The sequence below is a fragment of the Chroicocephalus ridibundus genome, chromosome 2 (assembly GCF_963924245.1).
Source record: "Chroicocephalus ridibundus chromosome 2, bChrRid1.1, whole genome shotgun sequence".
In the NCBI taxonomy this organism is placed as follows: domain Eukaryota; kingdom Metazoa; phylum Chordata; class Aves; order Charadriiformes; family Laridae; genus Chroicocephalus; species Chroicocephalus ridibundus.
Window position 1 is genome coordinate 69031384 of NC_086285.1, and position 13605 is coordinate 69044988.

A 13605-nucleotide genomic window follows, 5' to 3' on the forward strand; every position below is an offset into this window, starting at 1 on the left:
TATCACAGCGTTTTCCACGAGAACAGCAAAAAGCACATCTCCACTGCTCCTTGGCTGATGCTTCTGTTCCTGCACCAGAGGGTGAAGGTGTTAAAACATTACAAGGAAATGGATCTTGAAAATGTTTCTCACATGCCCTAAGCTTTCCAGTGTGTGGTTTCTTAATAGTAGCAGAGTAATTTTCTGCTCAGTATTTCTACAAAAAGCCCTGTGTGGCACTGATTCTCTGCTCTGAAGGATTGCAGCCTCCAGAGGTCTCAATTCTGGAAAAGCTCTAAGCAGCCAAAACAAGGATTTTAATGAGGTGAAATGTGCGTGGCAGCGTTAGCCATGACGGCATTACCAGCTTCGCTGCTGCTGATAAATCCCAATTGCATTTCCTACCCCAGCAAGCTTCAGTAAGATCCTCAAGGTTTTGGTTTTGTTTTTTTTTTTTTTTTCCCTTTTTCTTTCCCTAACACCTGGGTAATGCCACGCATGACTCATCCTCTCTTGTACTGGCAAAGGATGTTCAGTTCCGCAGGAGTGATGCGCAGTGTGACCGGCCGACTGGTGCTTGTATCAGCTCTATTCATTACCTGTGGGGTCAGCTGCCCGCGGGACAAAAACTTAGCATCACTTGCAGGGGCGCAGCTACACGTGGGGTGTTTTAAGGAGAGCTGTATGCCTGTATAGGTACATCGGGTAAACAAGCACAACCTGTGCTTTCTTTTCCAGCTGGATTTTCAAACTCCCTGAGCAATGTTAACAAAAGGCAGGGGGAGAGAAGGGACTCGGTAATAGCTACAGGAGCCCTCACTCTCATCTCCTTCGGTGAACTTCGTAAAACGTAAAATGTCACATTTCCTCCATGCACAATTTTTAATTAAAACCTCTCCATTGAAAAGGTCAGGACAGCTTGACACTCTGCTGCCTGTGCAAGGACAGCCAAGCTAATAGCAGTAAACAAAATTCCTCCTGACCTGAAAAAGCAAGCGCTGAGGACTCCCTCCACCTGGAATACCTAAGGAATGGCAGCAGTGACGGCCCGTCCCGCTGTCCCAGTCCTGCCACTTGCCTTGTGAGGACTCGCTACCCATCACCCCTGCTCTTGCTCCTTTCTTTATAAATAATACACAGCTCCTCACCTTACCAGTCTTCTCATCTTTTCCTCTTCAGCACTGCTTCATCTGCTTCTCCCCCCCAAGACTGCAATCTTATTTTTAAGCATTGGGTGCGATGTGCTTTTGCACTTCTAACGTATGGGTGCCAGTGAATTGTCAGACGCAACGAAACCTACTTTATTTCATTCTGCGGAATTGCGCGCACGTCACAAGCTCTTGATAGTCCATCTTTTTAGCGCTACCGTTTGGACACTGCTCTTGCCTTGCTAAGACAGGCGCTTTCTTTGCCGAAGAAAATTTTACCTTGGAAAAGATCGCAGATTCAGCTGGAACTTCCAAACACAATATGCTCTGGTTTATTTAAGTTACAGAAGTATGAACCCAGTCACAGACCACAAAATGTTTTATCAGCAAGGGAAAGAACACAGGTGTTACCATGTACCTATTTTTGTGTGCTGGAATCTTTTTCACTCAGCACCAAAGCGACTTCCTCACCTCTGAGAGCTGAAAACACAGACTGCATTAAGAGACTATGAGTTTCAACTGCCGATTTCTCCTTTCAAACTGAAATATTAAAATTTATAGAAAAACCTGTTTGACTAGAAAGAGACTTTTCACAAAATCCATGGTTGGCTCACGCCTAGAATTTTATTCGATCCATTCAAAAAATAGACAGAACTATAAGGTGGCACATATTGTCAGAGAGTACAAACGTCACATCTTTCTTTATATAGTTTAATTTAAATCCATAGATTAAGACTGTGAAATAATTGCCCTGGGTGGGAAAATAATTAAGGGTCTTCCATGAAAGGACAAGTCTTCAGGTAAGCATTTACACATATGTATCTGGTTAAGCATAATTTTTTCTATCCTCTATAAAAATATAAACAGCATTTCAAAATGTCTTTAGGTAAGTATGTTAAGGTCATCTAACATGGCATTAATGGACTGACAGAATATGGGGCCTGGGCATTTCAAACCACATTTAGTAATCCATACCCAGCCAAAACTAAAACATTTTGTATGAGCTTCCAACATAATACAATATAGTGACACAAACAATATCAACCAAAGATACAGAAGTATGATGTTCCTCCTCCACCATGAATTCCTTATCTGTATTTTGTATTTTTTGTTAATATGGCAATGACTAAGACAAACGTGGCGGTTTTGCACAGGTTAATTGTAACTCAGGATCAATTATAACTTGCCTTTCCCATAAAGTAACATCGCTGGGAAGGCACACGTGCCAGGATCAAATTAAGGGCACTCACTGTCGTGTATGTTTCACCCGTGCAGTATTACTTTGATAAAGACTGTAGCATGTGACAGGAGGGCAAGTGCAAATTACAAGGGCAGAATCTTGGTTTCCCAGACAGCAGAACCAGGAGGTAAGACTAAATGGTATTTTAAAGGCAAGAAGAACGTGAAACAAAAAGCAAACTCATCTAAACTTTAAGTAGTGGGATGTAGGATGTTCCTGGTACAGCTGTCATAAACGCACCCTATGTTTTCCAGGGATGCAATCTGATAAGCTGAACACCTAATCGTTGTTGCAAGGACTTACTGGTTCAACACAGATTAAAACATTTGAATACACTGAATATATTGGTCCCAGGTCTGATCACATAATTTCCCTTTTCCCAATCCTAAATTTGTATTGGAGCAGCCTCCCCATCAGCTGTGTGTTTGTATAGCAGAGCACTGGATGTTGTAATTGACTAGCACGTATGCCAACAACAGCTGGTATTTTCCATTACAAGCGAGAAACAAAACCTAAGGGAAGGGTCAGGTTTCTGATAAAGGCTGGACATTTTGAACTTTGGACAAAGTGACAGGTATCTTTGATTCTCCCGGTGCTGGCGCTTTTGTGACTGGGTTTGCATGGGCTTTTATATCAGCTATTCTCTCTTTAAATCTCTGCTGAAGATACTTTTCTTCTTTGGAGTAACTTTTAGCAAAAGCAGACATCAACAGACATGCTGCCACGGTGGACCCTCCAACACAAAACAAGATTGCCCCTGCCAGCTTGCATATATCAAGGGACCCATTAAACTGAACGGCGCGGGTATCTACCACAACAAAATCATCTTTCCCAAGAGCTTCAATTTTCGGTGGCACAAGAAAACCCACTACAAGAACCGTTAAACCTATCAGCATAAAAGCCGTCCCAGAGATGAGTCCGACCTGGAAAACAAACAAAGAAACAAAAGCCACAGTTAATACGCCTTTCCAGTTTTCAGTTGGTAAGTGGTCCTAGGAGGCATTTAGCTTTCACAGTGTCTTGCAGGTGGTTCTCTCTTCTAGGAGAAGGCTGATATTTTTCTTTAAGGTCATACATGGCCCTACTAGAACCAGAATATATGGAGAAACTGTCTTTTTACAAATCATATTTATATAATTCGGTATTGACATTTCTGGAAACAATGAAATATGCATGTCTACATCTAAAGAGCATTCATGTCCAAAGGCCTCATATCACAGAGAGGATCGCCATTTAACCCCAGTGCTTTGTGACTGACTATTTCTTTAGCTTTAGGTGGTAGTTAGAACCAACAGTTCAGGCCCTGGTGATAGCCTGTCACATACACCACTCACTTTTACTCCACGAAATGTCATTCCTTTGCAGGGATTAGAAGGAAGCTGCTATTGCCATGAACAGACCTCAGAATATTTCTAGCGCATTTCAAGTGTAAATGCAAAGTTTGGTTCACACAGAATGGCCCTACCATCAAAGCAGAGGGGTTGGATTAGATGGCCTCACAGGCCCCTTCCAGCCTCTGGTTTTCTGCAATTCCGTCAAGCTCCCTGACCTTAATGGCGATCTTGTGGTTTTCTTGATCCCTAGATCACACAGTGCCAGAGTTCATGCTGTTAACCTACCAGTCCTATTCCCAATAACCTGGCAGGACTATTGTGGGTGCAGAGCAGAGGTAAACTACACTTTGAAGCTATGAGTGGGGCTTCCCAGACAAGACTTTGATCTTTCAGTGACATGGCTTCTTGTGACAGAGAAACTAGAGGATCCAAAGACCCCAGAACTCCCTTGGAAGCTGATGTATCTTTGGTAAGAGCACCCTGCTTTCAGACAGATTCAGTCACCTCAGGGAAAAGTGAGCAACAGAAGGCCTTTCTGCATGAATGCCTAAAACCATTAGTTACGTGGGAAAGTCCTGAAATGGGAGTTTCTCTCTCCGGTAAACAGCAACGGGCAGTACCTTCCAGAACGTAGAGCTCCACCTGCTAGGCGATCTCTGGATCTGAAAATCATCCTCATACTCCCAAATTGAAGCTGTGCAGTCCTCATAAAACTGATGCAGGTAGGAACGAACTCCATAGCGTTGGTAACCTCCCTCAGTACTGCCCTGTGCATGCTTGGACCCGCAGATGTCAGCATAGGAGCTCATCCTTCCTACCTGCAATGAGAAGTTTCATGCAAAGCAGATCGTTACCGATGTGGCAGGAAAGTAAAGCTGGCTACAAACTCTCCACAGTTTGCTGGGATGCAAAGACAGACCTTTCCTTTGCTTTTTTCCAAACTAAGAAATAAGCCTGGGAGAGCTGCATGTGGTGACTCAGCTCAAGCAAACCCAAGGCACTCAGCATCTTGGTGCAGCACACCCTAAAGGTGCTGCACAGAACGTTCCCTCCCTCCACAGGGTGCCTGCTCCCCATCTTTTGCACTAGCGTGTTACTGTGTTTCCATGGAGATTGAAAAAAGCAGACTATATCAGGTAACAACAGCCAGCATCCCTCAAGGGCTCCCATGTTGCTTCTCATCCAGGCTACTTCTATCAGTTAACTAGAGTTTGCAACACTAGGAACTTTCCAAACTGCTACCAGCAATACTCCCTACTCTTTCCACTTCATGGAAGTTCTCCTAACATACAGAATTTGTATTTAACTATGCAGGTCCCAGGCCTGAACTTGCTTGCACAGGTGCAATGCTACTGAATTCATTGAAGTAATACAGCCCCTAAAAGACTTGAGTAACAGGCCAACGTTACTTAAGTTGACTGACTTCTCTTTAAAAAAGTTCAAAAAGTCTTAGTCCAAAGGGAACTGTTAATCAGTACTTGCATCTGAATGTCACAGCTCAATTTACATCAGCTTCAAGCAGTTCATCTAATTGCCACAGCAATTTTACTTAGAGGGAAGGTTTGACATGCTCATGGCAGCTAGGACCTCCCAATTTTGCAGCCCTACAGCCCTCTGCCCTTCAGGAATGGGTGATCTTGGTGGGTATGAAATACCCATGTATGCAAGAAAAACAAACACTGCTGCATTCAAATTAAGCAGAAGCCATAAAGTATCAATGGGGAATGCCAACAGCCTGAATGAAGCTCTTGGCTGGCTCTGAAATCACCACTGGTATAACAGTGATCTTCCAGCCTTTTGGAATCTGGTTGTGTTCTTGGCTCAGGGATAAAGAGGGGTTTGCTTTTACCTCTTTATAAAAACTAATAATCTTGGGTTTTATTTATTTTGTATATCTAATATGTATTTAGTTTGGGATTTCATGATCTCAGCATCTTGTAATTGCAAGTATCTCTCTTGCAACTTGTGATGAGGTAAACATATTTATCATCGCGCAATGAGTGGGAGTTATTTTCCCCAGGTGTAAGTGACTCCATAAAGCCAACAAAGGGAAGGACCAGACAATGTGGCTTGCCAAAGTTCACTTGCAATACTCCAGCTGTCACCAGGAGACAATTTTAGAGCTTCTTTGGTTTCTCCAGAATTCAGCAAGCAGATGAAGCACAGCTGAGTCTGAACCAGCAACTGTAGATATTGCAATTAATTTAAGACAACTCAATGTAATGTGACAGAAAGCTGTATAAACACTATCTCGCATTCACTGTAGGTCTGTAGGTTTAATCAAGAGAGAGAAAGGAGAATGTAGTGTTTCTAACAGCTTGATGAAGAATTACCTGTAAGAACCACACAGCCTGGAATCACTTATATTACACATGGATTCTTTTTCCTGAGTGATCTAAAACACTAATAGGTGATTTCGGTCAGGCATATGAGCAAAGTGATAAATAAGAGCTGGGGAATGGAACGGAAAACCAAAGAATGATCTTTTGCTTGAAAGAGCTGTGATAGCATCAAGTAGTATGACCTTTTAAAATGAAAGGAAAAAGACTGCCAGCATCATTAATTCTCTTCAAGCACTGCATAACATTAGTCCTACTGAACATTTTCTTTATGCTCAGACTCTTCCACTTATGATAAGTAATCTCATATCTTTTGCAAAATATCTTGTCCCTTAGAGAAAAGGGAAGGAGGCTTCCCAGCCCTATATGACTCATTGAAGCAGCCTAGTAATTTGGCCTAAGATGGTCTCTTTTCTCAGCTGCAATGTAAACATGATGTTGTTCTTGCTACTTACAGATGGGGCAGAGGAACCGACACAGAGTATGGTGGGAGAAAACAGTTCTCTATAAATAAGACAGAAACGTGTGTCACAGCATCAATTTACATTGGATGAATAAATACTGCAGTAGCTATGATCTCCTCAGTGTTGATGTGTATTTCCGTATCTCACCTTCATGTCTGAGAAACTAAACGCTGAAGTGTTATGAAACTTTTGCTAAAAAGAGGGAGCCACTGTTAAACAAATCCGCATTACGCATGAGCTCAGAACATGCATCCAGGCCGCAGGAAGTGGCTTAATCATTAAAAGTTTTTCAGTGCCTAAACCTGAGGTGCCTAGGAACACGTGGGATGTATGATCACAGCTTCAGAGCACACCACTGCGTAGTAGCAATCCATCCCCTAGCAACTTTTGTTTCCATGGCAAAAGCTGTCCTGTTTACTTTGAGCTTTACTATTCTCCACTGATCTGGGGAGATGTGACTGAATTGGTGAACAGGCAGATTAGAAGATGAGCATGCTGCAAGAAAAAAATTACCCAATAAATTTTCCAACTGCTTTGCTTTCTTATTGAAGGGCTTCACACATTTAAAAAAAAAGCCCCAAAAGCATAAGGAATTGGGATCTGAAGGGCAGCACAAAGCAAATAAGGATGTGCCACTGCTCCACGACACCATACAGCCACCAAACACAAGCCACAATTGCTGCTGGGTTCGCGCATGTGAAGTCCCCCTGTCCCTTCTCCAGATTGACACACTTTGACCCTTCTGCTCAGAGGACCACGTTGCCCACCTGTACCTACAGAAAGTGAGGCCCCTGTGAAGCGCAAATACCAGAATAAACAACCCGCCTTTGACAGCAGCCTCTGAGATGGCGCTTTTGATGCCTCAGCTACCCGTCACGTCAGCGGCTGGGCCAAGTGGCGCCCGGCCTGGCCCAGCCCGCCAAGATCGATGCGAGCCCCCGCGGGGCCACGGCTCCTGCCCGGCGCCCTGCCCTCACACGGGGCAGGGGCAGCGGGATGGGCAGCCGCTCTGCCGAGGACGTCCGGGGTGCCCGGCTGCTTTCCGGGGCGACTCCTGCACCCCACGGGGGATGGAGCGGGGCCTCCTCCTGTGTGAGGGGACTGGGCAAGGCCCAGCGGGGGACTGCGGGGGGGGGGGGGGGGGGGGAGGGGGCGGCACAGGCCCGGGCTTCGCCTCCCGAAGGCGGCGACCGCCCGCCCGCTTCCCCGCCGCCGGGTGGCGGCCCCGCCGGCCCACCGGTCGCACAGGCCGGAGGGGGACGCCCCGGCTGCCGGGCAGGACGCGCTCTCCATCGCCCGTTATCCCGGGCGGTGCGGAAGAACTCCGCAGCTCCCGGCGGAGACCTGGCGGCGGCGCTCACCCCGCCCGGACCAGCCCCGGGGGCAGGGGAGAGCTCGGCCCGGCCGCCTCCTGCTCAGCCCCATCCCCTCAGCCCCCTCCCGGCAGCGGCGGGGCAGCGCGGCACCTGCCTTCCCCGGGAGGGCCGCGACCCGCCCCGGACCGGGAGGTGATGCCTAGGGTCCCGCCGTACCCCCTGTCCCCCGCCGGGCGGCCGCCCCCTCTCCTGCGGGAAGCTCCGCGCCGTCCGCCCCCCCCCCCCCCGTGAGGGCGCCGATGGTCAGAGGAGCCTCCCCCGCCAAACTGCCGAGCCCAAGTTTGCCGGGAGCGGCGGCCCCGGGGCGGCAGGATTTACCTGTCCCTCCTGCCGCTCCCCTCGGCCGGCTGAGCAACCGCGGCGGCGCTAGCTGCGGCTCTCCCGCCCCGGTCCCATCTCCGCTCTGCGCCGCCCCAGCCCCAGACACCACGTATTATGTACGGCCCGGAGCGCCGCTCGCTCCCGCTCCGTGCCTGCGCACTGAGCCGCCGCGGCCAGGCGCCGAGGGGCGCCGGAGCCGCGCTCGCCCCGCCGCCCCCGCCCGGAGGTGGGTCCACGGGGCGGCGGTGAGGGACGCGGCGAGGGAAGGTGCTGCCGGGCCCGCGGTTCCCCCTTCCCGGCTGTGGTGAGGAGGGTCCCTTTGGCCGCGGCTCCCTCGGGGCCGCCCCCCGGGGCGGGCAGGCCCGCAGGTGCACGGAGCGGCTGCCCCGGGGCCTGCCAAGGCCTCTGGGGTGTCCTCCCTGGGTGGTGGGAGCAGGAGGGGCCTGGGGCCAGGTCTGTCATCGCCACCCCCATTTTAAATCAACATTGAAAAACGCAGAGAGTCAAGGCGCTGTTATTTGTCCGGTCGATGGGATAGGCATCACAAAAAAAGTGATAAATGAGCTACAAAGCGCCGAGATCTGGGGGTTGGGGAAAGAAACCGGTCAGCAGGAGACCCAGCTGGGCTTCGAAGAGGAACAGAGTGAGCCTGGGGGCCAAGCGCTAATGGCTTGAGTCTGTCCCGCTAACGATGGGTTGGTGGTTCAGCGGGAAAGAACTTCAGGTTAGCAAAGTTTGGGGAATAAAGAGGGAAGAGTCAGGGAGCGTAACAAGGCACCAAGAGCTGGAGATGCTGAAATGTATCCCACAAAGCGGCAATATGCAGTTCCTCTGAAAAAATAATGAGAACATAAAAGGCAAGAATGCTGAAGAGTCATTTCAATGCTCTGTACTGAAATACACACAAAAATAGGGTATTGTTGCGCACAGAAAAAATGGAAGCGCATTTAAGTAAAATGGGGTAGTATTAGCCAAAGGAAAAACAAGGTCTTTTTGAAGTGCTTAAACTGCTATAGTACATGAAGAAGATGGTGAGATTGGTGGTGGTTTCACTAATAGCAATGCCCAAGCTCCTTTGAAAAAAACCCTGCATTTGATGACAACAGTAAGTTTGGGCAATTGCAAACTGGGAATCATAAAAATAGCTATTAAAAAAAGCAAGTAAGGGATTAAGTTTGGAGGGAGTAATGCTGGTTTCACTGGATTTCATCCTGTCCTTCCAAAGGTGTTACACCTTCCCTTTTTCAAGTAATGAGTAATGCCAACAGCCACTGCAGTATGCTATTCAGTGAGTAGCATTGGCATAGCCCAGCCCAAGGCAACTAACAAGGCAATAAACTGACAATTGTTTGGGAAAAACTAGGAAAATATGGTGAATTTATAAATGAGTGAAAAGCAGGATGGAGTATCAGTCTTAAAAGATTGTCCTGTAAGACTAACACCAGATTTACATGTAGTATCACAGTTAGGATTGAATGCTGCTTTACCCCTGATCAGGAAGATGTCTTTTATGGAAAAAGCAATTAATCTACTTGAGCTGTCCTCTCTCTGTTCGCAAAACTAGCTTCTTTTGATTACTTACCTACTGACAAAGGGAATAAATAAAAGGAATACGAAATACCTGTGGTGGCCCAGTACAATTTTGTTTCCTGACGCAGAAGCGACACGCTCATTGAACCAAGACAAATTAGTATTGTAGCAATGGGGACATTTGCAGTAGTGCTAAAAATGATCTGTGAACTTCAAAGTAATAACCCTGCAGATTAACCATTGATAATCTCAGGAGTTGCTTTTAGCACACTTTTAGTGCATTAGGAAAACTGTCTGAGATCAGAGCTGTTCTTGAAGTGTATCTGAGCTTGGCTACGGGAGGCGTCAAACAGAAGAGTGTAAATGTCTGGAGAATAAGTGTAAACTGGAGAACAAGTCTTCTGAGGAGCAGCTGAGGGAGCTGGGATTGTTTAGCCTGGAGAAAAGGAGGCTGAGGGGAGACTTGATTGCTGTCTACAACTACCTGAAAGGAGGTTGTAGAGAGGTGGGGGTCAGTCTCTTCTCCCAAGTGACAGGCAATAGGACAAGAGGAAACAGCCTCAAGTTGTGCCAGAGGAGGTTTAGACTGGGTATTAGGAAAAAATTTTACACTAAAGGGTTATTAGGCATTGGAACAGGCTGCCCAGGGAAGTGGTTGAGGCAGCATCCCTGGAGGTATTTAAAAGACAGGTAGACATAGCGCTTAGAGATATGGTTTAGTGATGGCTTTTGTCAGAGTTAGGTTGATGGTTGGACTAGATGATCTGAAAGGTCCCTTCCAACCTAGGCAATTCTATGAAATGTCCTGTTTAGACTTGAAATCGGTAACGTCAATGCAAAGATGTTTTAGAATACCAGGACCTTTAGGTCATGGTGTGACTCATGATGTGAGCTGCTGTTATATGCAGAAACTTCCAAATTTAAGTTTTTCCTCAGTTCTTAGCTTTTACAAAATTTAGACTGTGTCTATCCTGAAGGCTTCAGCTGGGAGTGGCATGGAGAGGAACTATAATATTCTACCTCAAGCTGCAGATGTTAACTTGATTTTTTTTTGTGGCGAGGAAACCCAAGCCTGGTGCATTTCTTATCTTCCCCCTGCTGTGCTAAAGGAAAAAATCCTGTATTGTCAAGAACTTCTGTGGATGGTGGTGTTGGTTGCCATAGAGTTTACAGGCTTCTCTCTTGCTGCGAGGTGAAGTGATTATATCAGCCAGCTTAGTTAGTGTCTGGGAGCCTGTGCTGAACAGGAAGAATTACAGCTTCTGGAAAACACGTTTCTCTTGTAGCAAAATGCAGCAATTGGTATGAGACTCACATTCACTAAGTTGCAGATATCTGTCCCTTTTTTGCTTAGCAGCGATGGCAAGCTTCCAGAGGCTCTTCTGTTTCATGTGTTGCAGGAAGCCATGGCCTGAATAGTTCTGCTGTAGTGACATTATTGACACTGTTTCCTGTCCTTCCCTTCCTAGTGCCAGGCTCACCTTCACCTGGAGAGCAAGACCCATAATGCTCCCACACCCTGGAAAACCTTCAGTTGACACAGAACCACAAGGAGCAGCTCCGGGCATCTGAAGATGATCCCACCCATCTTCCAGACTGCAGCAGAAGAGAGGTGAGAGAGCTCCTTCCATTGCAGAAATGGTTGAAGGGGGCCATGAGGAGCAGGAGTTAATAGCTATCATCTGCCCTGCTTCTGGCTTTGAGTCCCCTCCAGGAACTGCTGCTGCCGTTCAGGTGGTGCCTCTAAGTGGGCAGAAGTACTGGGGAGGAAAGGGGAAAAAAGGCAGAGGTCAGTTCAGGTCTGTAGTGCTTTTCTGGCGCTCTTTCTGCTGCCACTATGGCAGTTCAAAATGACTAGACGAGGCCATGAGGGTAAAAGTGACAGTTTCTTATCCCCTCCCACGTGACATTCAGAGGAGATGCTCCTCTTATGATGCCCGGTATAACACTGCTTTCTCATAGCAGAACCTGGAGGACACATCCATAGCTGTCACAAGTGCAGATTCAACATACTAGCTTAAAGGACCTGAATACCTTTGTGAACATCTTGGGTTTTTGCCTGCCTTTCTTCTGCCTGAAATGACATTGTTGTCCTCTTTCAGCTGCTTTTGGAGAGATATCTGGTGAGACAGGCTGGTTCTGGGGGAGGCAGCCATTGCCATTTGCTCTGCATACTGGCTTGAATCAAGTAGCCAGAGAGGGTATATTGTAGAGAGTATTTTATTTTTCAAAACTTCTGATGCAGGGGGTGATTTATGAATGGAAGGGGTGTTTTTTTCAGGCTCTAAGCAGATACTGCCAGCTGCTCCATTCCTGTTTTACCTGAGGTTATTTGCCTGATGATAGTGTCTAGAAATCTGTGCTTGGCTACTTGTTTTTCAAATATTGCTGTATTTCCCAGTGCTTTTTTCAGAATGTTCTAGCTAGCAAAAAAGATTAATTGTGACAATTTGTCATATTCTGCCATCACCATCTTTGGATACAGGTTTGCCTTTGTCCCTTGAGCCAGAAATACCGAAGATGCCTTTTTGACAATTGAAATCATAAATCTAGGTGCTTTTTTCTATCTTACCCTGAAAATATATGGGCAAGGAATTGTTAGTTCTCTTTTTCGTTCTTGTTGGTGCTGATGAATTTGAATACACCAGGGAATATTTGGGAGCTGTCTAATACAAAATGCATGTAGACAAGTGATTGAAGACGTGGCAACAACAGGGAGTTTGTATGAGGGAGAGAACAACTGCCTGTGAGGGGATGCTGGGCAAAGAGGGATAGACAGGAGGAATTAGAAGCATTCCAGTGACCCATCTTCACTCAGAGGCTGCCTCCATTCATCATGTTTGTGTTTCCGGAGTTCAGTAAGAAACTTGCTTGCTCTTAGGCCTGGTTGTTTCCAAATAAGCTTTGCAGATACAACGTGTCTGGGGGGTTGTAGGCAAAAAGCCTTAGTTTAGATCCAAATGAAATGGCGTAATGTCAAACCCGCCATTTTCTAGAAGCGTCAAGCGTTGGACAGCAAACGTGTGCAGCAGTGACTATTTTATTTGCAGCAGCTAATACTATCACTAGACGGCTGTGTTGTTTTAAAATACACTGCCTATAAAGATCAGTTCCTAGGAGCTTGGGTTAATTTATAAAATTTGGTTTTTCAAGGGAAGCGTAATTCAAAGTCAAGGGCAGGTGGGGGGAAACTATTCAGAATCAGTCTAAGAAATGCAGTTTTCTGGAGAGGATTTGTGGTGTAAGGTTCGTTCGAGCGCTGAGCATCTCTGTCAAGAGCACACTTTCAAGAGTGCTGGGCTCCCAGTGGGACAGCCAGCCGGGGGATGAGTTACCAGGCGTGCTGAGCTGTGGCTGCCACATGCGTGTGTTCACCTATGGCTGTTCCCATAGGTGAGGTTGCTAAAGGAGCTCCACATGCCATGGGACAAGTTCTGCTGTGTTTTGGTGTCCACATGGAAATGGGAGCATCTGAAAACTTGACCTCTACTGTAAATGCTGAGGGTCATGAGGGTAACAGTAATAACTGCTCACAAAATACCCTCGAGTCTTAACATTTTATCTGGCTGATCACTATCCTAGAAGTCATTATACTGCTTCCTATCAGCTTTTGATAAACCGGATGGCTTTTATAAAGCAGTCATTGTGAGTTTATAATGCAATTACTCTGTGGTTGGTCTCTCAGATACCTTTATGTATAATCCAAACGTTAACAACATGGCAGAGTGAAGGCAGCACACAAGTACAGTGTAATCAATGTTAACGGAGTTTTAAAAGGCATATTTTAATTATAGGGCCAAAGATGTGAAGGACGACACTGTGATGTTGTTATTGCCCATGTATACTGGCAGGGTCTGTGAGTGGCTGTAATCAG

At 46.6% G+C, this 13605-nt stretch overlaps 1 protein-coding gene across 1 annotated transcript; it reads right to left on the reverse strand.

Moving 5' to 3' along the window:
• Positions 1-1727: 1727 nt before the first annotated feature.
• Positions 1728-8349, reverse strand: NRSN1 (neurensin 1). The gene is made up of 3 exons (XM_063325804.1): positions 8199-8349; positions 4322-4519; positions 1728-3290 (listed from the first exon to the last, which is right to left on the reverse strand). Exons 2-3 carry the CDS (start codon positions 4508-4510, stop codon positions 2892-2894), a joined length of 588 nt encoding a protein of 195 aa, XP_063181874.1. The 5' UTR covers positions 4511-4519; positions 8199-8349; the 3' UTR covers positions 1728-2891.
• Between the last annotated feature and the right edge of the window lie 5256 nt (positions 8350-13605).

Bases quoted from the DNA above. Each gene is read 5' to 3' on its own strand.
- NRSN1 (XM_063325804.1), bottom strand. From the start codon at position 4,510: ATGAGCTCCTATGCTGACATCTGCGGGTCCAAGCATGCACAGGGCAGT. The intron at 3,291-4,321 runs GTACTGCCCGTT...TTTGTTTTCCAG, and splicing joins GGAGCTCTACGTTCTGGAAG to GTCGGACTCATCTCTGGGAC.